Source organism: Humulus lupulus, chromosome 2 (assembly GCF_963169125.1).
Source record: "Humulus lupulus chromosome 2, drHumLupu1.1, whole genome shotgun sequence".
Taxonomy (NCBI): Eukaryota; Viridiplantae; Streptophyta; class Magnoliopsida; order Rosales; family Cannabaceae; genus Humulus; species Humulus lupulus.
Window position 1 is genome coordinate 265,432,367 of NC_084794.1, and position 23,128 is coordinate 265,455,494.

General features: G+C 44.7%; 1 protein-coding gene across 1 annotated transcript; it reads left to right on the forward strand.

Annotated features, from left to right (window-relative positions):
* The first annotated feature begins 1,913 nt into the window (after window positions 1-1,913).
* LOC133819358 (uncharacterized) lies at window positions 1,914-5,856 on the forward strand. The gene is made up of 2 exons (XM_062252581.1): window positions 1,914-2,106; window positions 2,563-5,856. Exon 2 carries the CDS (start codon window positions 2,744-2,746, stop codon window positions 5,585-5,587), a length of 2,844 nt encoding a protein of 947 aa, XP_062108565.1. The 5' UTR covers window positions 1,914-2,106; window positions 2,563-2,743; the 3' UTR covers window positions 5,588-5,856.
* Window positions 5,857-23,128: the final 17,272 nt, after the last annotated feature.

Here is a 23,128-nt window from a genome sequence, read left to right on the forward strand (position 1 = left end):
TTATGTTTAGTTGTCTTTATTTGTAATTTTAAGGAGGGATCCATATTAGTTAGGGTTTACATTAGGAATATTGTTTCAGGATTAAGTGTGCTATTACTTTGCTTTTTGTGTTCTTGGTAGAATGCGTCCTAGAGTTTGTGCAACGAATTAAATTTAGGGCTCCTAGACATGTTGCTTAAAGAGATCTTATCACTTCTTCTCAAAATTACTTAAAATTTAAAAAACATCATAAATAAAAAAAAAAACTTGTATTTCTTATAATTTCTCTATAAACAAATATAATAATAACACAATAAAGGCACAACACAAATTCAAATAGGTTGTGGGACAAATACATTGTGTTGTAGTGGCAAAAAATTGGATTAGGCCCAATACAAAGGCCCACTAAACAAAATGTGTCAAAATTTGTCTATAAAGGCCAAACAAGTTAGTAAAAAAAAAGCTCATGGAAGCATTCACAAACTTACATACATCATGCCCAAACCACTACAGACATTGGCCCATTCATATGGACTCAACTCACATACCAGATTAAATACTCCATAGTATCGTAGTAATATGATAATTGGTGAGGACACATAGTCCTCAACCCATCCAAGAAAGTAGTGGTTTTTCCTTCGAGAAACTGCGAGAAAGACCACTTTTACACACGGAGAGCAACGACTCTTTTAGGAAGCTTGCAAAAGGTCATCTCTCAGATTAAGCGAGAAGGATGACTGATTTTCACATTGTTATTATAGCAAAAAACTTCTACTCACTATCTCTCTCTCTCTGTTGATATTCTCTCACTCTGAACCATGGTGACTAAAATCCTTTTGTAATCGGTGCTCGGTCACCATAATAGGGAGTATTTTACTTATTATCTTTCTCTTTGTTCTATCTTTCATTACAAGCACATTAACTTTCACCAATACCGCCTTGATGTTCTAAGATTTATCCGTCACTATTTTTCTTTATTTTGCATGTTGTCAATTCTTACGGACGTTTAACCTTGATTGATTGTGAATTTTAGAATCTACATACATTATGACACGAATAATAAATATATCATTTTTATATAATTATCCCTAATCTGATGTAATTTATATAAGTGATGCTATTTGACTCGAGGATGAACTCATGTCGTAACAAGTAAATTTTTTTTCCTTCGTGTTAGGGCCGAGCATAAAATCTGAAAAACCGAAAAAATCGTGTACACCGACCTTCCGAACACCGAAAAAACCGCCACTATTCGGTCGGTTAGAAAATTTTGTGTGGACCGACCGGCGGAACCGAAACCGACTGAACAATATAATATATAATAATATAATATTATATAATTATTAATTATTAAAATTATTAAATAAAATAAAAAAATCTGAAATTATGTTCTATATATTTTTGTTTTAAAAATGCACAAAAATAGATTCCAACAATCCAAAATTTTTAGTTTTTTAACTAAAACTTAAAAAAAAATATAATAAATTCAGTTTGGTCGGTTTAACCGACCAAACTGCGGTCCAAAATGGTCGGTTTTTTTTTAACTAGTTTGGTTGGTCGGTTTTTGGATTGCACCAATCCAGACCGAAAACCAAATTCTGGATTTTATGTTATGAAAAAACCGCAAAAACCGACCGATGCTCACCCCTACTTCGTGTATAATTATTTATTGATACAAAACCCAATGAGCAAAAGTCCTCGCGCCGGTGATGAACCCATTATCGGGCCAGGGCCAAAGAATTTTTCTTAATCTAGATAATTTTTCGATTCAATCCAATCCAATCCAATCCAATCTGACTTACCGAATAGGCCCATGATTTGAATAATACATCCTCACTTTTGAGGGGTAAAATGGTCATTTAGATAAAAAAAAATTAGCCAATTTTTTTTTTTTTAAATAAAATAAGAGAACCCAACAATTAACTGGTAAAACAAGTAAACACCCACGAACGATGCGTATAGGAGTTGGAAACCCTATCCCTCTTTTTTGTCTTTCGGATCTCTCACTTCTCCGGTGACCTAGGGGGGCACGCTCTGCTCTCATCCTTTCCGTTTCCGTTGTCGTCCTCCGACGTAGGCCCCTGACTCCACCTACGCCCGCCTTTTGTTTCTCAGTCGAAGCTACGCGTAAGTTGTGTACAATATATATACACAGATGTATATTATTAACTGTGAGACTGAGAAAAGATCTTTGTTGAAAATTACTCATGTACCTCCCAAAAAAATATTTTGAATTAAAATTCTTACACTGTTTCTCCATGTGTGAGTTCAGTTTTGGGATAGTGGTGATCTGTGATGTTACACTATTCAATATACTTTTTAGGGTTTTAACAAGTATTAAGAGGAAGAAAAAAATGAAGGAAAAAGGTGAAGCAATTAATGAAAATTGTTTGCTTCAGAGTGGTTTTGATTAGTTAAAATTATTAGCCATGTTTTTTTTTTAAAAAAAAATTGTAAATTGTGGTGGGATTTTTCTACTTTCAGAGTTTCAAATGCGTGGATTTGGATGGGTTTAACCCACGAATTTTATTTATTTAGTTACATATGTGTTTGATTGGCATTAAGGGGATATATTATTTGCAGGGTTGTGCTGTAAAGGGTTTTGGTGGAGAGTTTTAGCATGCATATAGAGGCTTCCCAGTATCTGAACTCGGGCATGTTGTTGAAGAAGCAATTTGGTGTTCTGATGTAGTCTTTTTTGTTGTTGTCACAATATCCAAGAAATTTAGCTCAATAGATTGGACTCAGATTCTCCTCATTATTTATGGACTGTAATAAGGAAGAGGCCCTGAGGGCCAGGGAGATTGCTGAAAAGAAGATGCAAAGTAAGGAGTTTGTGGTAGCTCGCAAGATTGCTTTGAAGGCCCAACTACTTTATCCTGATGTTGAGAATATTTCTCAGCTGCTTATGGTCTGTGATGTACATTGCTCTGCTGCGCAAAAAATATCAGGGGATGAGATGGATTGGTATGGAATCCTTCAACTCGAGGAGAACGCAGATGAGGCTACAATTAAGAAGCAATATAGGAAGTTTGCCCTCCAACTTCATCCTGATAAAAATAAGTTTGCTGGTGCTGAAGCTGCTTTTAAGCTGATTGGAGAAGCTCAGAGAATACTTTTGGACAAAGATAAACGTCTCTTGCATAACATGAGACGCAAGCCTTCAATGAGCAGAAAGCCTGCGACTTTTTTTTCCGCTCATAAGGCCAATTGGACCTCAAATGTGGTTCCAAACAACAGTAGAAGCAACCTTTCAGGTCTGAATGCTCAGAATCAGCGGCCACGACAACCAGCTAATCCAGGGAACCCAGACCCCAGAGCAACGTTTTGGACTGTCTGCCCCTATTGTGCAGTAAGGTACCAGTACTATAAAGAAGTTGTTAATAAATCTCTTCGTTGTCATAGTTGCCAGAAGCCCTTTGTGGCATATGACCTAAATGCACCAGCAGCAGCTGATTTTAGTAAACCTGTATTCCCCCAACAAAAAGACAGTACTCACAAAGGGGAAGCACAAGTTCGTCCAAACTTTGGCACTGGGAATTTGAATGCAGAATCAGTTAAAAATGCAGGTAAGAAGGCATCCCATACTTCACGTGTTGGTAGAAGAAAGGTGAATGGCAAAAGAGAAAGGAAGCGTACTCGAGATATGAGTGAGCTCTCTGAATCTGATGTATCAGTCTCTGAAAGTAGCACTGACTCTGAAGAAGACATGTCAATTGATGAGAATGGCGATCTTCAGAGTGAACCAAACACAGGTTTTTCCGGAGAGCAAAATCCACGAAGATCTTCACGCCATAAACAACAGGTCTCTTACAAGGAAAACTTAAGTGATGATGATGGTTATGTGAATCCAAAAAGGGCAAAGGGGAAAACATCTGATGGGGAGAATGGAGATCCATCTAAAGAGAAGTCAGCTAAGGTTAAAAATTTGTCTGATGCTGCTTCTAATGCGAAAGAAGATGAGAAAGGGGTTAAACAGAAAGAAGGTGGTGAAGAGGGTGTACCTAATGGAGATAAGTCTAGGAAGAGCGCAGAGCTTAAAGAGCCAGTTCAAATGGATGGATTGAAGAAATCTGAAGGTTGTGCTGATATTGATTCAAGCTTGGAGGAGACATCAGATCAGGAATTCCATAAATATCCTGATCCAGATTTTAATGACTTTGAAAAGGAAAGGAATGAAGAGTGTTTTGCAGTAGGGCAGGTATGGGCTGCTTATGATACTTTTAATGCCATGCCCAGATTCTATGCTCAGATCAGAAGGGTTTCTTCTACTGGGTTCAATGTGCACATAACCTGGTTAGAGCCGCAGCTAACTCATGAGAATGAATTAAAATGGCAATCTGCGGACTTGCCATTTTCTTGTGGTAAGTTCAAATATGGGGATTCTGAGAAAACTGAAAATCGTCTTATGTTCTCTCATCTAGTTTCTTGGGAAAAAGGTAGTAGTAGAGGTACTTTCGTGATATATCCAAGAAAGGGGGAGATCTGGGCTCTTTTTAAAAACTGGGATATTAAATGGAGTAGTGATCCAGATGCACATCGTCAGAGTGAATATGAATATGTTGAAATTTTGTCTGATTATGCTGTAGATGTTGGAATACATGTTGCTCTATTGAGCAAAGTAAACGGATTTGTGAGTATTTTCTGTCGGATGGAAAAGGTGGGGAAGAAGACATTTCTTGTTCCACCAGGTGAGCTATTGAGGTTTTCCCACATGATTCCATCGTATAAAATGAAAGGTAATGAAAGAGGAGTTCCAATAGGATCTTTCGAACTTGATCCTGCTGCTTTGCCTCCAATTAAAATCACGACAGAGGACGACAGTGACATGAAAATGAGCCATTCAGTGCCTCAGCATGACAGTTCTACCATTCCTTCAGCTCCAAGCCCAACAAAAGTGGAAATTCCAGATCCCGAGTTCTACAACTTTGATGCTGATAAGTCCAAAGATAAGTTTCAGCTGGGTCAGATCTGGGCGTTGTATAGTGATGAGGATGGCTTGCCAAAATACTATGGTCAGATTACGAAAATTGATTTTCACCCATCTTTCAAGCTGCGTATTTCATGGCTTGCTTCTGTCTCCCTATCATCAAACATTATTAGATGGTCTGATGAGGACATGCCTGTTTCTTGCGGTAGATTTAAGGTTGATAAGGGTGAAGAGGATCAGGTTTATGATAGCGCAACTTCTTTTTCGCATCTAGTAAAAGCAGAGCCTACAGGTAGAAGAAGCGAGTATGACATCCTTCCTAGGAAAGGTGAAATTTGGGCATTGTACAGGAACTGGAGTCCCAACCTCAACTGTAGTGACTTGGAAAACTGTGAATATGACATAGTGGAAGTTCTTTCAGCTACCGTGTTACTAATAAACGTTATGGTTTTGGAACGTGTGGATGGGTTTAAGTCGGTATATAAGGCTCGAGGGCAGGGAGGATCAGCGTTAACATGGAGTATTCCCCAGGTTGATTTTTTCAAGTTCTCTCACCAAGTTCCTGCATTCCGTCTGACTGAAGAGAAAGGTGGCAAGCTTAGAGGCTTCTTTGAACTTGATACTGCTGCCTTGCCAGTTCACTTTTTTTTGTTAAACCTAGATCAAGAGGCTTCCTAGAAAAGGTGCATTATTTGATAGAATAGATTTCTTCAGTATGCTACTTCTTTATTTGATCCATGGTTTAGCGGCGTTCCAGAGAAAGTAGGATCTTTGCCCTGCTTTTTGTTGCAATGAAAGGTTTATGTACTGATCCTTAATATGTCCACGAGAAGGCCCCAAGTTCCATTTATTTAAAAGTTTAACTCTGGTTTTTATATATTTTCGTCATGGATACTTTTTTTTTTTTTGGTTAACTCGGAAATGTAAGAAGTAGATATTAACATAGCCATCTGTGACTGCTCTCTTTTCCAAGTCCTTTCAACATCCTCTTTTGAAGGCATTCTCCCTTCCCTACAGTTTCTGATTGAATCTGCATGAAAGTTGATATAATATACTAACCAAAACAATCAGGCTTTGTTTATTAAAAAATACTTTGAGTGATGTGTATGGGTTTTGTTTTCTACTGAAACTGATATGCTGTTGTGAAGTAACCATAAAATAACATTTTCGATTGCCCAACAACTTTGTAGCTAGTAATTTTTTACGGGGGTTGGTCAATTGCTTCATTTATTATATACTAGTTGTCATGTCATGTGCTCTGTTGCTGAGTGTATGTCTTTTTTTTTTAACCAATAATAAATACAGAAGATAAATAATAATAGTGAAAAGTATGTGCATGCATATATAGTGCATTTAGAAGTTTTTATGATTGTTATATAATTTTAAATAAATAATAATACTATATTAAATAAATAAATAATATTATGTATAATGACATAAACATATTAATTGGAAAATTAAACTAAAATATTATTTTTTATTTTTAATTAAAAATAATATGAAATTTTTTTAGATTACAAACTAACTTATTTAAAGTACAAAATAGAGAAGAAATTTCTTTATTTTTTATAAAAGATAAATATTATTCTATTTTCTTATTTAGTTACACAGTCATACAATTTGTACACACGATACTTATATATAATATTTTTATTATGTATTTTATATTATTATAATATGTGATTTTATATTAATATAATGATTAAATATCTAGTTTTGTATTAAATATTATTATAATAATATTTGAATTTATATTAATATAATTACTAAATATTTATTATAGCAAATTTTATAAAAATTAAGATTATATATTATATATTATAATAATAATAATAATAATAATATTTTATAACATTTGAATTTATATTGATATAATTAATAAATATCTAATTTTGTATTATATATTATTATAATAATAATATTTTATATCTTTGAATTTATATTAATATAATTAATAAATATCTAGTTTAGTATTAAATATTATTATAATAATGATTTTTTATAAAATTTGAATTTATATTAATTTAATAAATAAATATCTAATAATATTTAAATTTATATTAATATAATTATTAAATATTTATTTTTAATTAATTTTAAAAACATATTGCATTAAATATTTAGAATATTCTCTTAAAATTAACAAAAAAAATTATTAAAATAAAAAATTTATGATATCTAGCCCGTGATATATTTTATAATATATATACAATTTAAGGATGTATACAACAAAAAAGAAGTTGCCATTTTAAAATTACTAGAACGTGTTACAATTTTATGATTCATCATTTTTTTTTAAATAAATAAAAATATCTAATATAGTTTTAATGTTTTTTTTAAGAAACATCACACCAAGCTAAAGAAGTAATGATTAGGGATACAATTTTTTACACACAAATTATGTATTGAGTGATGCCACTTTAAGAAAGTATATAATTTGTTGACGCTATTTTTCGTTTTAATTATGTGAAGTAATTAAACAATCAAATGGGAAGAAAAGAAAAGAAAGAGTTTTTTGTGTGGTTCAACAGTTAAAATCTATGTACGTCTGCGAGTCACTTTTATTAAAGTCTGCGTTAAAGCTTTAAGAGAAAGCAATAATCACAGAGCCTTTTTCAGTCTAATAATGTGCGTGAGTACAAATGACCATATCTAGACTATTTATAAATCTGGTTACAAGAATATCTTCCCACAAGTTTAGGGAAGTTACAACATATATTCAAATATAATTTCAAATTGTTATCCCCGTTTCTTCCAAAATGTACGGATCCACACTCTAAGTCCATGGGCCGCCTTCTAGGGAGTTAAGGCCCAGATCAGACCCATTAGACGAAGGGAAAATGGATATTGGCAGCCCAAGTCTCGGCAAGGCCCAAAGGGCATCCGGGAGTGTAAGCCGGGACCATCGTCGGGGCAGGTTGTATAAACCCGGGATCGCGTACCGGGATGTCCCCTGAGATGCGGTAAAGGAGGTCGCGGCTCCCAAATCCAAGATTAGGCCGGGATCGCTGTAGATAAACCCGGGTCCTGGTAAACGGACGGGACCTTGGTAAACGGAGGGGGACATTAGTAAACAGACCTGGATCGGTTAGCCAAGTTTGGCGTGATAAAGTACCCCCGATACTGACATCGTCCTAAGAAGCGTGGAATGTTGTCCCCATAAGTAACCTGCAGAGGAGGCTACCTCAGGATTGTACGCCGTTGGTTCAGAACTTCGCCGCCACTACTCTGACTGATCTTGTCCCCCAAATCTTCCTCGTTGCCCATAACACCCAGAATGAAACGCCAATTTGTCGCGTGTATAATACGATCGTGTTTGGGCTGGCCCAATGGGCTTTGGTTAATGTATGTTTCATATTTCATTCCTTTGTATTGCGCTCCCATTAGAGAAGTCAATGGTACTTACACCCTTATTGGGCCCGGACTAGCCCGGCCCAAGCCCGGTGCACTCGCTTGCCTATAAATACGAATAGTGGTGCATTGGGGTGGGGATCCCAGATTTTTCTTGTAAGTAATTACTCTGTCAAAACTTGTAGAAAAATCCATTGTCAAAAGCTCTCTAAGCTCTAATACACTAACTCGTGGACTAAGGCTCATTAACGCCCTAACCACGTAAAAACCTTGCTTGCATTTTCTAAATCCTTTCTTGTTAAGCTCTCTTATCTTTTATAATTCTAGTTTCCGAAAAACTCGGTAAACATTTTGGTGCTTTCATTGAGAGCGCTGAGAAAGTTTGAGTTGATCTTGAACGTCTGCAACAAATGGTGAAAACAAGACACACCACTTTCGACCCTACTAACTAAGAACAAATCCATGGAGAGCCATTGCCTAACCAACCTCTTCCTTAGTGCCAACCTGAGGACACACCTCATCAGATGTCCCAGCTTGACGAGTCGTAGAACTATGAAGGTGGAGCAAAGTATGAGGAAGATTACTATGAGGAAGAGGAGGGAAATGAGGGGGAATACCACGATCTTGAAGCTGAGGATCCCGTGATCCCAGAAGAAGTAGAACCCCAACCAGGAGGACCCGGAGGTGACCAAACTAAGACAACAAGTCCTGGACCAAGAGGCCATGATAGCCGAACAAAAGGAAGCCATTCGACGGATGCAAGAGTCCCTCCAAGCCTTGCAAGCTTTCATAGCCGCCCAAGGTTTGGCGGCTAGTCCTCCAATTGTTCCATCTCTAGGAACACAACCGCCCGCTCCGCAGGCTAGGAATAACGTGCTCGAAAATGCGAGGTCGATTCCTGCCTCGAGACAAGCTCCCGGACAGGGCCCAGTTAACCTGGCCCAAGAGAAAGGGAAGGCCAATGTAATGACCCGAATTCGCTAATCGGGCTTAGGGCCTTGATTAGTGTGCCTGGATGGCAATAAGTGATTTAATATGCTAATATGTGGATTTATGTGAATATATGATAATGATGCATGTTTAATTGAGTTAAATGTGCATGTGGGCCCCGTCTGGATATTAGGGGCATAAGTGTGATAAATGTTATATATATGTGATATGTCTGTGCAGTATGATCCGAGACAGTCCTGGGGAGCGGTTAGCCAGAGAGTCACAACGGGGTTGAGAATCCGACTCGGGGCGAGTCGAGGGGTAATTTGGGTACTAGGTGTGTTATGGGATTATCGGGACATGAAAATAAATATTTGGAGATATATTTGAGGATAGAATGTCTAGGCGGGAGTATTGGGGAAATTTACCATTTTGTCCTCGGGGACGTTTTGGTACCCCAAGCCTTGAGGTGACCATATAGACATAAGTTGAATAAGACAAATCTTAGAACTATTCAGAACACTTAAGGAACCGACTCATTTTTCTCTCTAAGCAAGTGGATGTTTTTCTCTTTGGAGACTTAAGGAGAACTTGGAAGAATTGGCTAGAAACTAGAAGGATTTCAGCTGAGAAATCTTGGGGAGCTTGGAGCTTGAGGATTGAAGATCAACTTCTGGGATTGAATTCAGCAAGGGTTAAGCTTTAATTATAAGAATATGCTTAGATTTGCTTCTGGTTTGTAAGAGTTTGCATGTTGATTAAGTTTAATCTGTTTTAAGTGTTTTGGTTGAGCCTTGGAGTAGGATTCAATGGGGTTTTGGTGCTGTTATTGAGCTGAAATGATGGTGCTGGTTATCTGGGATTGTTAGTTAAGTTTAGGATGAATTGGCTTGAGGAAAGGTTTAGAAAAATGGTGTGAAAATCTGGGTTCGGTGGGGAGGGCCGCGGCCCGTGTGCGGGCGCGGCCATGGGAGGCCGAGAAGTTCATGCGCGCCGCGGCCCATGTGTGTTGTAGGGGTGTGCTAGCCTCTGTTTTGAGGCTAGCCGCGGCTCTTGAGGGTGGGGCCGCGACCCTTAGTGCCAGTTTGAGTTTTTAAGAGTGTTTAGGCTTGGGAACTCAACAGGTAAGGCTCGGGATGGATTTTATCACCCGAATTGATAGAATTCAAGGTTCCGGAGGTTAGGGTTATGGCTCGGAGATATTTATTGGATTAGAATTTGATGGATGGATATTGTTTATATGTTGTGACTAGGGATTCGAAGAGGCTCAAGTTAGAGGACTGTGCTCGGGACGTCGGTGCTCGGAGAGCTCGGGACTCAGGAAAGAAAACCCTTGTTCCCATAGAGCTTGTGTGCAGGGCTGAGCCCAGTGTGTTTGAATAGAGTTGGTGTGCAGGGCTGAGCCCAATATGTTAGAACTGCGGGGCGTAGCCCGTTAACTGAATATGCTAGAATTCTATACTTGCTTGCTATGTTATGTATGCTATTGTGTGAATGATCGGCAAGAGCCAGGAACGGTGTAGGCCGAGGACGGCAGAGGCCGGGAATGGCGAAAGGCACGCTGAGTGCAAGGCCGAGAACGGCAAGGGGCCGGGAGCAGCGTTGAGCACGTGGAGTGCGAGTTACTAGGGCAAGTCCCTAAAAGGATACCTGGGATATCCTCACGGCGTGGTCCGCGAACCCAGGGCTTGGTAAACGCCTGGGACGGCTAGGCCATATGTGTTTAGCCCACTGGTGGCCTGTTTATATGCTTGATTTATGTGTTGCATATGTTATCTGTTTGTGGGTTTTCTTGCTGGACTTCGGCTCACAGATGCTCTGTGGTGCAGGTAAGGGTAAAGAGAAGATCAACCAACCATGAGTACAGCAGGCGTGTACATGTTTGGCCAGCCTGGCTGCCACAGCCAGAGGAGTTTTGGGAGATGCTTGTATATTAACCTAGATTTTTGTTGTCTAGTCGACTTGGTTCACTTTGTATGTTGTAAATATTTCTAAACTGTATTTTGGGATCCCAAGTGTAAAACTTATGATTTTCTATGGAAATTATTATTTCTTAAGCTTTTCCTTTATTTATGGCTTAATTACACTGTTTGACCTAAAATCTCGATTAGCGAGTTGAAAGCACACTTTTAAACTCACTTAGTAACGACTCTAAGGAAGTAGGGCGTTATAGCCAAAGTGGCCAACCCAGAGGGAAAAGCAAACCCCAGAGGGAAGTCCCTCCCGTCTAGAAAACCGGAACCTACCCCTGGCCGCTCCCTAGGAAAGAGAGGGTGTGTCCCGTCCCAGGACAAGGCCACCCGATCAATCCGCAAAGGACGCGCCCACAGGGTACCTGGCCCCGGCCTGCCCCAGGGCAGACTTGACAGGAACGGTTTTTCCGCCCAAGCACTTCCGTGAATAAGGACCACCAGGGGTGTCAGCATGATGACGAGCCGAACACCTTTAGCTCCGGGGACGATACATCCCGGGTAGACCTGAGCGACGGGCTGAACGCTCAAAAGGAACGGGCCCGCAAGGAAAAGATCCACCCCGAGGAGGCGATTTGAGAAATAATCTCAACGACAGAAGGAATGAGAGAGTTCCCCTGGAAGATGGTACGACTAGACAGTTCATGGAACAGCTGGCCACCTTAAAAAAAGTCACGGACCGCCTGGTCCACAAGCAGGAGGGAGGAGACTTTGATTCCGATGAAGAAGAAAAGGAGCCCTGCGCCAAGCACATCCTAGATGTGGTGCTCCCCAAAGGGTTCAAAATGCTGAATATGCCCGTTACACTGGGAACACCGACCCTAGAGATCATTTGTCGCGCTACAATCAGTTAATGACCGTAGCCCACGTCTACAAAAATAGCAAGTGCCTCTGCTTTTTGATTACTCTAGGTGGACCTGCGGAGGAATGGTGGAAGAGGCTCAAGCCAGGATCCATCCAATCCTGGTCCGGACTGTAGTCGGCTTTCCGCAAATAGTTCGTGGCCGCCATGAAGATAGACATGCAGATCAGTGCCCTCGCCAACATCAAGCAGCTCCCCATGGAGACGTTAAGGGCCTACATCCAAAGTTTCACAGAAGAAGCCTCCAAAACCAAGGTGGACAATAGCGCCTGGTGGCCCTACAATCTGGAATCCGGGCCGGGTCTCCCCTCTGGGATGACATGCAGCGCAGTAAGGCGGCCACCTTCGAGGAATTCATAAGGAGGGCGCAAGGCTTCATCAACTGTGAGGAAGCCCAAATCTAGTCATTCAGATGGCAGCCGGCACCTCAGCCGCATGCCTAAACCTTTCCGGGATACGGGGTGCAGTATCCGGCCCAACAGTACCTAACTCCCCCAATAGCGCCAGGATCGGCAGCCGCTCTTGGAATGACCTTTGCTGCACCTACAGTCTATGGCCCTGTGTCTTCGGGGTATGCCCCGTCCCAGACTACCCCTTTTCCCGGGTACGGAATCGCGCCGGTCGGGTATAGTGCTGCTCCCGGCGGGGCCCAGCCGTCCCAGATGGGGGGAACTGAAGCAAGTGTGAATCCCTCCCGAGGAAAGAGATCCAGGAAGGGACAAAATTGGTCCGAACCCTCTAAGAAGGGAAAGAGGGGCTATGAGCCCCAATATTCGGAGTACACCAACCTCGTGGATACTAGGGAAAACATCTACCTGGCCAGAAAGGATGGATCATTACCGAAAACCAACCCCCATGTTCAAAGGAGGAAAGAACCCAAGGGATACTAGCAAAAGGTGCGCGTACCATAAGGAGGTGGGCCACACAACCGAAGAATGTCGGCATCTGAAGGACGAGATCGAAAATTTGATCAAGCTGGGACATCTCCACCAGTGGATCAGGATGCCCATGGGAGTTCTGGGACTGTTAGCAGTCCCTGGACAGTCCACGATCTCGGGCGCACTTGGAGCGTACCCACCTCCCCAGGGAGGATACGCAAAGGGTCTGGGAGCACAAGCCCCTCAGGGGGCCCCCGCTGTGCAGGCGCACGAGCCTGGAATGCCTTACCCGGCCGGGACCGCGCCCCCATGAGTAGATGGTCACGTAGCCACCATCTCGGGTGGGCCCCATCTGAGAGGACCGTCCCGGAATGATCAAAAGTGTTACCTCAGGGAACTTGACCATGACCAAGAGGTATGCGCCTTGGTCCAAGCACCGGCTCAACGCCCGAAGTTGATGAACCTCCCCATCGCCTTCACGGAAGACGACGCCCGCAACGTCCATTTCCCGCATCATGACCCTCTAGTCATTGGTGCCCAAATCGCCAACAAGATGGTGTCCAAAGTGTTGGTGGATGACGAAAGCTCCGTCAACATCTTGTTCAAACCTGCCTTCATTGCAATTGGCTTGACCGAGGTGGATCTGGCCTCGTGCCCAACCTAGATCTATGGCTTCAATGGGGATTCAATACTCCCGATGGGAAAAATCCAGTTGCCCGTAACACTGGGGAACGAGATGCAAAGCTCATTCAAATTTTGTACGTTCGTGGTGGTGGACTGCCCCACCACTTACAACATCATTTTTGGTCAGCCCGCATTGGTTGACTTCGGGGCTATCACCTCCATCCTCCACCTATGCATGAAATTCCCTTGCGATAACAGAGGAGTGGGAGTAGTCTGGGGAGATCAGAAGAGCGCCCGAAAGTGTTACCACGTATCCGCCCATCCCATTTACATGGTCCGCGAAGAACCTCTTGAGGAAATCACCGATTCAGTCCCGCCTCCTCCCCCGGCAAGACGGATTGTCTGGGAAGAAGATGAGCTGGACCCGTGGATAGGGGAAGACCGCATACAAGAACCCATGGAGGAGATTGAAGCGGTGTGCATCAGTGACACCGACCTGACCAAGGTAATCCAAGTCGGGAATAACCTGAATGCAGAGGTCCGGGTCGCCATCATCACCCGGGTGAAGGAAAACCAGGATGTCCTGGCCTGGTCTCATTCGGATATGACTGGGATCGACCGCAATATCATCTGCCATGCCTTGAATATCGACAAGGATGCCAACCCGGTCCGGCAGAAATGAAGACCCCTAGGGGCAGAAAGGGCAGAAGCCCTCAAGCTGGAAGTTGAAAAGTTATACTCGATCAACTTCATCTGAGAAGCTTTATATCCCATGTGGCTAGCCAACCCAGTGCTGGTGCGAAGCCGAACGTGACTTGGAGAACATGCATCGAATTCACAGATCTCAATAAAGCTTACCCTAAAGATTGCTTCCTGTTCCCTCGGATCAATCATATGGTGGAAGCAACATCCGGATACGAGATCTTGAGTTTCATGGATGCCTACTTAGGCTACAATCAGATCTCTATGCATGTAGTAGACCAGGAACATACCAGTTTCCAAATCGACAAGGGGGTGTACTGCTACATCGTCATGCCCTTCGGACTCAAAATTGCTGGAGCCACCTATTAGCGACTAGTCAACAGAATGTTCTGGGCTCAGCTAGGACAGAACATGGAGGTCTACATCGACGGCATGCTGGTCAAATCCTAGACCTCCAGCGAACATTCTGACGATCTGGCCGAAGCCTTTGCGATCATTCAAAGGTATGGGATGAAGTTGAATCCCAAAAAATGCACCTTCGGCATAGCATCTGGGAAGTTCCTGGGGTTCATAGTAAGCTACTGGGGAATAGAGGCCAATCCTGAAAAAATCAAGGCACTGATTGAGATCCCTCACCACGGAAGTACAAAGATGTTCAGAGCCTGACTGGGCGGATAGCCGCTTTGAGCCGTTTTGTCTCGAAGACCACAGACGAATGCATCCCGTTCTTCAACATCCTTCGGGGAAGCTAAAGGTTCGAATGGTCGGCTGAATGTGAAGAGGCTTTCCAAAGGCTAAAAGAGCATTTGGCCCGATCACCAATCTTGGTGAAATCAGTGGAGGGAGAACTGCTGTACCTTGCCGTGACCGAACACGCCGTCAGCGCCACACTAGTATGGGAAGACGGGAAGGCCCAGCTCTCGGTCTATTATGTAAGCAAAAGGTTATTAGATGTAGAATCACGATATCTACTAATCAAAAAGTTGACATTTTTCCTGCTAATCGCGTCCCAGAAGCTTAGGCCTTATTTCCAGGCCCATGCAATAAGAGTTCTGACCAACCATCCTTTGCGGTAAGTGTTGCAGAAACCTGAGTCATCGGGAAGACTCTTGAAGTGGGCCATGGAACTGAGTCAGTTCGACATTGCGTACATCCCTAGAATATCAATCAAGGGGCAGGCCCTAGCCGACTTCATTGTGGAATGCTCCGGGATCATTGAAGAGGACGATCCCGCAGATCCCACAGCGCCCTTGTGGAAGGTTTTCGTAGACGGAGCCTCGAATGAAAATGGAGCAGGGGCCGGAATCATCCTAGTGTCACCACAGGGACACCAGTTACAAAACGCCCTGCGTTTCCAGTTCAAGGCTTCGAACAATGAGGCCAAGCACGAGGCCATGTTGGCTAGGTTGCGCCTGGCCCGGGAGGTAGGGGCCGCAAACCTAGAGATCTATAGCGATTCCCAGTTGGTTGTCAGACAGATCTCGGGAGAATACCAAACAAAAGGGGAAAATGTGGCAGCTTACGTGACTCAGATGCGAGAGTTGCTTCAAACTTTCAAGAAGCACTCCATCCGCCAGATCCCTAGGGAACAAAACGTGTTTGCGGACACGTTGGCAAAACTGGCCATGGATGTTGAGGTAGAACTTTTCAGGCTGGTCCCGATCAACCATCTCCCCGTACCAAGTATTCAAACCCCCCACGATCAACGCTATAGACTACTCCGCGTCCTGGATGGGACCCATCATCCAATACCTAACAACCGGGGGGTTGTCCGCGGACAGGGCAGCAGCCAGGAAGCTTCAGTACCAAGTCCATAGATACATTATTATGGAGGGAAAGCTCTATCATACATGGTTATCCATGCCGCACCTCTGATGCGTGTCCAGGACCGAAATGAGTGCAATCATGCACGAGGTGCATGAAGGCTTCTGCGGAGATCATACAGCCAGACTCAGCTTGTCCAAGAAAATCCTGCGCCAAGGATATTTCTGGCCAACCATGAAGAAATACTGTGTTGATTACGTCCGCAAATGTGAACAGTGCCAAAGGTACGCTAAGATTTCGTGAGCCCCTCAAACGGAAATAACTCTGATGACAAGTCCCTGGCCCTTCGCGGTATGGGGAATCGACCTAGTAGGATCACTCCCGACTGGGAAAGGTGGTGTGAAGTATGCTATCGTGGCCGTTGAATATTATACCAAGTGGGTCGAAGCGCAGCCTATGAACACCATCACCTCAAAGAAGGCCTTGGACTTCGTCATCAACAACATCGTGTGCCGGTACGGGCTCCCTTACAAGATTGTGTCCGACAACGGGAAGCAATTTGACAACATCCACTTCACGGACTTCTGTGAAAGACATGGTATCATCAAGAACTTCTCCGCGGTCGCCAGACCTCAAGCGAACGGGAAAACGGAGGCCATCAACAAGATCCTGAAGGGAACGTTGAAGAAAAAGCTTCAAGCCTGCAAGAGAAAATGGCCTGAGGAGTTGCCCCGCGTACTATGGGCATACCGGACCACCGAATGAACATCTACTGGACATACTCCTTACTCCATGGTCTACGAATGTGAAGCCGTCATCCCGGTGGAAACAGCTGTCCTATCCCACAGAAGGGACACATACAATCCCGCTCAGAACCACGCTTTACTCCAGCAATCCTTAGATCTTATAGAAGAGATTCGGGAAGAATCCCAAGTTTAGTTGAAGATGTATCAAGGCAAGATTGCTCGGCATTTTAACTCGAAAGTAAAAAGCCGAAGGTTTGAGACCGGCGATCTAGTCCTAAGGAGAGTTTTCCCTGCAACCCAAGATCCATGAGTGGGGGTTCTGGGCTCGAACTGGGAGGGACCATACGAAATCCAACATGAAGTATGTCCAGGAACGTTTGCTTAAAACGACTCAACGGAACTGAAGTCCCAAGGGCCTGGAACGCGGAACATCTCAGTAAGTACTATCAGTAGTTAGGAGAGCATGTTTCAGCTTTAAATTTTCTTTGTAAACAATGTATGCCCCAGGGCGATTTCTTGAATAATAAAAATGACGTGTACACAACATCATAAAGAAATATTGTGAAACAATGAAAGTTCTCGCCCGTCTCCATAAGCGAGTGACCCAAGACAAGTCTTGGCTCACTAAGGGGGGGGGGGGGGGGGGGTATATCCATTCACACGAGCAAGTCCGAGATTAAAAACAAAATAGGATGCTAATTGCTCTTGGTTCGAACCAACGGATAGAAATGGAAGCCCAGCTCCTAACGAAAGGGCACAAGGTTAATGCCTAGTCCCAAACCGGACCGACAAGGTCCGGGGGGTATAAGCCCAAATGGACGTAGGGCTAAGGCCTAGTCCCAACCTGGACCGACAAGGTTTGGGGGGTACAAACCAAGTAGGACACAAGGCTCAGGCCTAGTCCCGACCCGGACATACGTGGTCCGGGGCTACAAACTATAGGACTTAAGGCTCAGGCCTAATCCGGCCCGGACAAACATAGTCCGGGAGGTGAAATATCCAGTAGGACATGCGGGCTAGCCCTAGTCCTAACCCGGACATGCGTGGCCCGGGGATATAAAATACCTAAAAATTGGTTGACCAAGCGTGGTCCCAAATAACCAAATACCCATCCATGTCATCTCTGCAATAGCACAGGACTATTGGAGCGTGAGTCCCAGGTATAAGTTGTCTAAAATTAGTCTTATAAACAGCCCAGGCCGTGGGAACCTAACCTAGGTTTCAAAATAAGCTAATCAACTAATCCCTGATGGTCCTAACTGTCAAAACTTGAACACTAGAATCGGGATGAATAGATTTAGTGATAATTATCAACTCCCTAATGGCCCAGGCCGTTGGAACTTGAGCAACAAGGTTAAAACGAGTTGATAAGTTAAAATCTAGAAAAATCTCAGGCAGTCCGGGCTATTGGAGCTCGTATTATAAAGTCGGAATAATTTAGTCCAAGCCGTCAAGACCCAAACACAGGTCACCAGAAGAGACATTTTCGCAACTTTTCCCCAACGGTCTCGGCCGTTGGAACTGGGACCGAACATTCGACTCATTTACACAAGGTGGTAAAAACGCTTAGTAAAAGTTTAACGAATGGAAACAGGAAAGCCTTATGCAAGAAATGAAGTAAATGCGAACATAAAGATTATCTTAGACGCATCCGCGTCCATAAAAGTGTTACAAAATTAGAAAAAAGAGAGAGAAAAACAAATATAAGACCCAAGCTTAGGCTTCGCCATGCCCTGATGCCTCTGGGTTGGCTCCATCTGCCTCTTCCTCGTCCAAGGGTTCTGCATCAGCTTTTTCCTTGGCCTCAAATTCGGCTATTTTTGCGATGGGGTCGGGATAAAGAAGGAGGTTCATGTTCTTGTCCTGGAGTCAGGCCATGTAGATGGCCTCATCAAAGGTGGCCTCCAGCAAGGCGTCCACCTGTTCTTTCTCACGACGGGTCTCATCGTGCGCCTTCACCTCTTGCCAAAGCAGGTCATCCAATTCATGGACCCAAGACTCAAGACCGGTGACCCTCTCCCGGTCCTGGGTAGACTGGGCTTCGGCCGCCTCCTGTAGAGCCTTTACTTGGAGAAGCTCCGCCTCCAGACTGGTCACCGGCTTGCTATTCTCAGCCTCTTTCCGGGACATAGTCTCTTCAAGTTAAAAATTAGTCCAGGCAGCCTCTTCGCGGTCCGCTTTGTCCTGAGCCACCTCCTTGGCTAGGGCTTCCATAGCGGCTTCCTGCTGGTTCACGGCCGCCTCCAGCTCCAGTTGGCCCGTCTCCATTTTCATTGCCATCTCGGCCACCAAGTCGGCATTCCAGTGAGCCAGTAGAGCGTCCTGGAAAAAATTGAAGTTAGAAAAATCTTAAGAATTAAAAATTCAGAAAGCAAAAGAAGCTTAAAACGGATATCTTACAGCAGTGGCCTGATGGCGGAGGGTCTGGGAGATGAATAGCACGTCCTGGTTGGCTATGGTGGCGTACAGCTTTAACTGGAGGTTGGACATAGTAGTCCCCACCTGATCCAGCAAGTCTGTAGCAAACGGAGCCGTGTCTTGCCCCAGTTTGGGACGGAACCCCATCTCAGCAGCAAGCCGGTCCACGATTGGCTGGGAATCACTAAAAGCTGCCGGACGCTCCGAGAACTCGACCTGACGACGAATCATCAAGGCCCGGTAAACCTCCTCCCTCTTCTCCCGACCATTCTCCCACGTCCGAGACAGCATTTTGGACCATTCCTCCCACAAAATCGCCTCTTCCTCTTCGGGCAAAGCCGAATGGACGAGAAGCGCAGGCGCTTCTGGAAGTTCCTGGGTGGCAAGTTGACTCTCCCCGGAGGACTCCTCGGCTAAGCCAGCGTCTTTGGTCTTGGCTCTCTTCGCCTCTTTCACGGCCTCACCTGCGCCCGAGTCCGCGGTTCTCTTCCCGGAACTTCGACTCACCAACGGTTCCTGCTCTAGGTGGATTACCAGAGGATGGGCAGGGAGAGCTGGGAGAGTTTCAGGATGAACTGTCGTGATCGGGACCGCGGCTGAGACCTCCCCGACGGAGTTAGGCTCCGGCACCGAGCTTCCAAGGATCGCGTCCAGAGCTTTCAGCTTGGGCGTACCTTTGGCGGCTTTTTTTGCCGAAGCCCTAGCCTTGGCAGCCCGGGCCTTAAGGGCCTGCTTCATTTTCTCCATGGGGTTGGACATGTAGAAGTCTTCTGAAATAGACAAACAAAAATGGAATTAGCAAAATAAACAAGTTAAGACAAATGAGTAATAACAAGACTAAAAGTACTCCGGGACGAACCCTTGTCTAGACCTCGGACTCGACTTAATTCTCCTAAGGCGAAAGAATGGACTCGGCCTCCCATGTCATCCGGGTATAGGAAGTTCCCATATTGAAGGAACCCAGATGAGTACATGAGAGTTTTCGGATCTACAGTGATGGGAGACGAAGGTCTCATTTCTTCATCAGTCCCGAACAGGGGGCCTCGATAAGCTAGTCTTTCCATAACTAAGTCCCCAACACGGGGAGCATAAATCAATAGCAAAGGTGAATTACCTCGTCATGATACACTAACACAGAGGGTCCCCGTGTTCGGTTTGGCCTCGTCGAAGAGGGCTTCCAACTCCTCGGAGGTGGCACTCTCCTTCTACTGAGTCTGATCCCGCTTCCTTTTGGCTGTGTCTGCCAGGGCCGCGACCTCCACAGCCTTGATGTGCTCAAGGGAAGCTCCTCCCTCAAGGCCGGGTCTTTCTTGCATTGTATCCCCCAGAGGCTGGGGGCCTTGATCGTTTGGTTGTCCGCCAACATCCCAACCACTCGGAGGTTTTCGGTGTTGACGTAGCCCCCTACGTCCAAATCTTCCACGCTTAGCATGGAGTAGGACTTCTTCCGGTCCAGGATAAACTGGGTAAGAGGAGTCTGGGCATAGGGTCCTGCCATCTAGGGAAATACATTGAGAATGAGGAATAAAAAGTGAAAACGAGAAAGAAACTAGGGAACGGGAAGCCACTTGCCCATTCGCTGGAAGTCTAGCATCAGCGTGGGGTTCTTATCCAAAAGAAACCCAGACGTCATGAACTAGTAATGTCTGACATCCGGGGGGTGCTTCCATGTGCTGGTTGGAGTAGCACAGTTGCCCCACAGTTTTAGTGTGTAGAAGCCGTCCAGGGTCTTGTCCTTGACGATGAGGTGCGACTCCAGCTTGTAGAAATACAACACCTCTGCCGGAGTGGGATCTGGGATTCCCTTCGCTATGCAGAATATGCGCCATCCCGCAAGCAGTCAAGATGCTTGAGGCAGGATCTGGAACGACGCAATCCCCATGAACTTGAGGAATTGCGCAAAGTAATCATGAAGCGGGAGAGTGGCTCCCGAACTAATGTGGCCTATGCTCCAGGTCCCAAATTCTCCCACGCTGGTGTGAGCTTTCTCTTCTTTTCTGCCCAGGCGGTTATAGAACAGTCTGAGAGTTGACTCCATGCCCAAATGCTTCTCCAGGGCATACATCATCAGATAATTTCGGAACAGGTTCTGCACCGCGTCCATCTCCCATCTGTTGCCACTGGAAGCCTTGTGTCCTAATAGAGTGAAATGGGATGCTTTAACATGTTCTTCTGAATGGAGGGTAACGCTAAAAGTCATGGCTAATGATCTGGAAGCAAAATAGAACAAAACAAACAACCAAGCAGTCAGCACCAAAACCCAAAAAGGTTGGTTAAGGCACAGGGGCTCTCCTACAAACTACTTGGAAGAGTCCCCTCCGAATAAGGTCCAAGATCACCAAGGAACCGCGGAACCCTGATCGGGAACGAATAAGAAGGGATCTAGCTGAAGTTCTCCTAAGCTGGCCTATTACCACTTGTCCGGGAACCGCCCGTACCTGAGGAGATCCAGAACAGTCTGGACAATTTTTTCCTAACCTATTCTAATGCACTCAGAGCCAACCTAAACACAGGCGAGCTCTAACAGCCTAAACAAACAATTTTGACGATATGGAAAACGCAAGAAAATAAAAGCAAAAGTCAGGAAAACTTACTGGAAAAGGTTGGTCGTGAAAAATGGTGTGTTTCCGGCGACAGTGACAACAAAATCGCGGACTTGAATAGATGAAGGCGGCTCAAAATCTCATCTATTGGACAGGCCGAGGTTGTCTGCTTAGGCAAAGGTGCGGAGATCAGGCACGTCGGAAATAAATGGCGGCGAAGTCGAAGTAGATGATGGAGAATGTCGTCAGCGAGCTCAGACATAAAATGTCCTTTAAGTGTTTTTTTGTTTGTTTTGAGAGTGTAAAGATGCCGAATGAGAATCTGAGGTTATTTATAAGAACCAGAATGCTGTTTCGATCTAACGGTTTGGCGTGATCCCCCCCATCGGACGGTCCTGGGTCGTGCAGGGACATTAATGGACCTACTTGAGTACTGGATCACGGTTACCCAGAGGTGTGATCCGCGCCACCCCGATCCAACGGCCCAGAAGAAGAGCACCTCAAAGGTCGTCCCATCCAACGGTACTCTTTGTCCCAGAGATAATAATGGGGACATTCGTGCGGATGAGACGCTTCGTAAATCATGCTGACATTTTATTGCCAACACAGTAGCCAATAGATGTTTCCTGACCTTTCAAAATCGAGTGCCATCAATGCGCCAGTCGCAAGGGGACACGTACACCCTTCACGATGAAGCAGAGCGAACAGGAGGCCTCCAGACGGCCTTGAAGTAAATGAACCAGGGCTCTGGTAAACAAACCGAGGCTCTGGTAAATGAACACGAATCCTGGTAAACGGACCAGGCTTTTTGGATTCAGTCCAGGACATCGAAATAGGCTTCACTCCATGATTGATCAGCAAGTAGTGCCCCCCATCCACGGACCCGTTGCCTTGGAAATGAACCAGGAAGTGCTGAGATGGTCCGGGAGGGAGACAAGCCTCCACCGCACAAGCCCAAATGAAGGCTTGGGTAATTGTTATCCCCATTTCTTCCAAAATGTATGGATCCACATTCTAAGTCCATGGGCCTCCTTCTAGGGAGTTAAGGCCCAGATCAGGCCCATTAGATGAAGGGAAAACGGATATTGGCAGCCCAAGTCTCGGCAAGGCCCAAAGGGCATCAGGGAGTGTAAGCTGGGACCATCGTTGGGGCAAGTTGTATAAACCCGGGACCACGTACCGGGATGTCCTCTGAGATGCAATAAAGGAGGTCGCGGCTCCCAAATCCAAGATTAGGCCGGGATCGCTGTAGATAAACCCGGGTCCTGGTAAACGGATTGGGACCCTGGTAAACGGACCGGATCGGTTAGCCAAGTTTGGCGTGATAAAGTATCCCCGATACTGACATTGTCCCAAGAAGCGTGGAACGTTGTCCCCATTAGTAACCTACAAAGGAGGCTACCTCGAGATTGTACGCCATTGGTTCAGAAC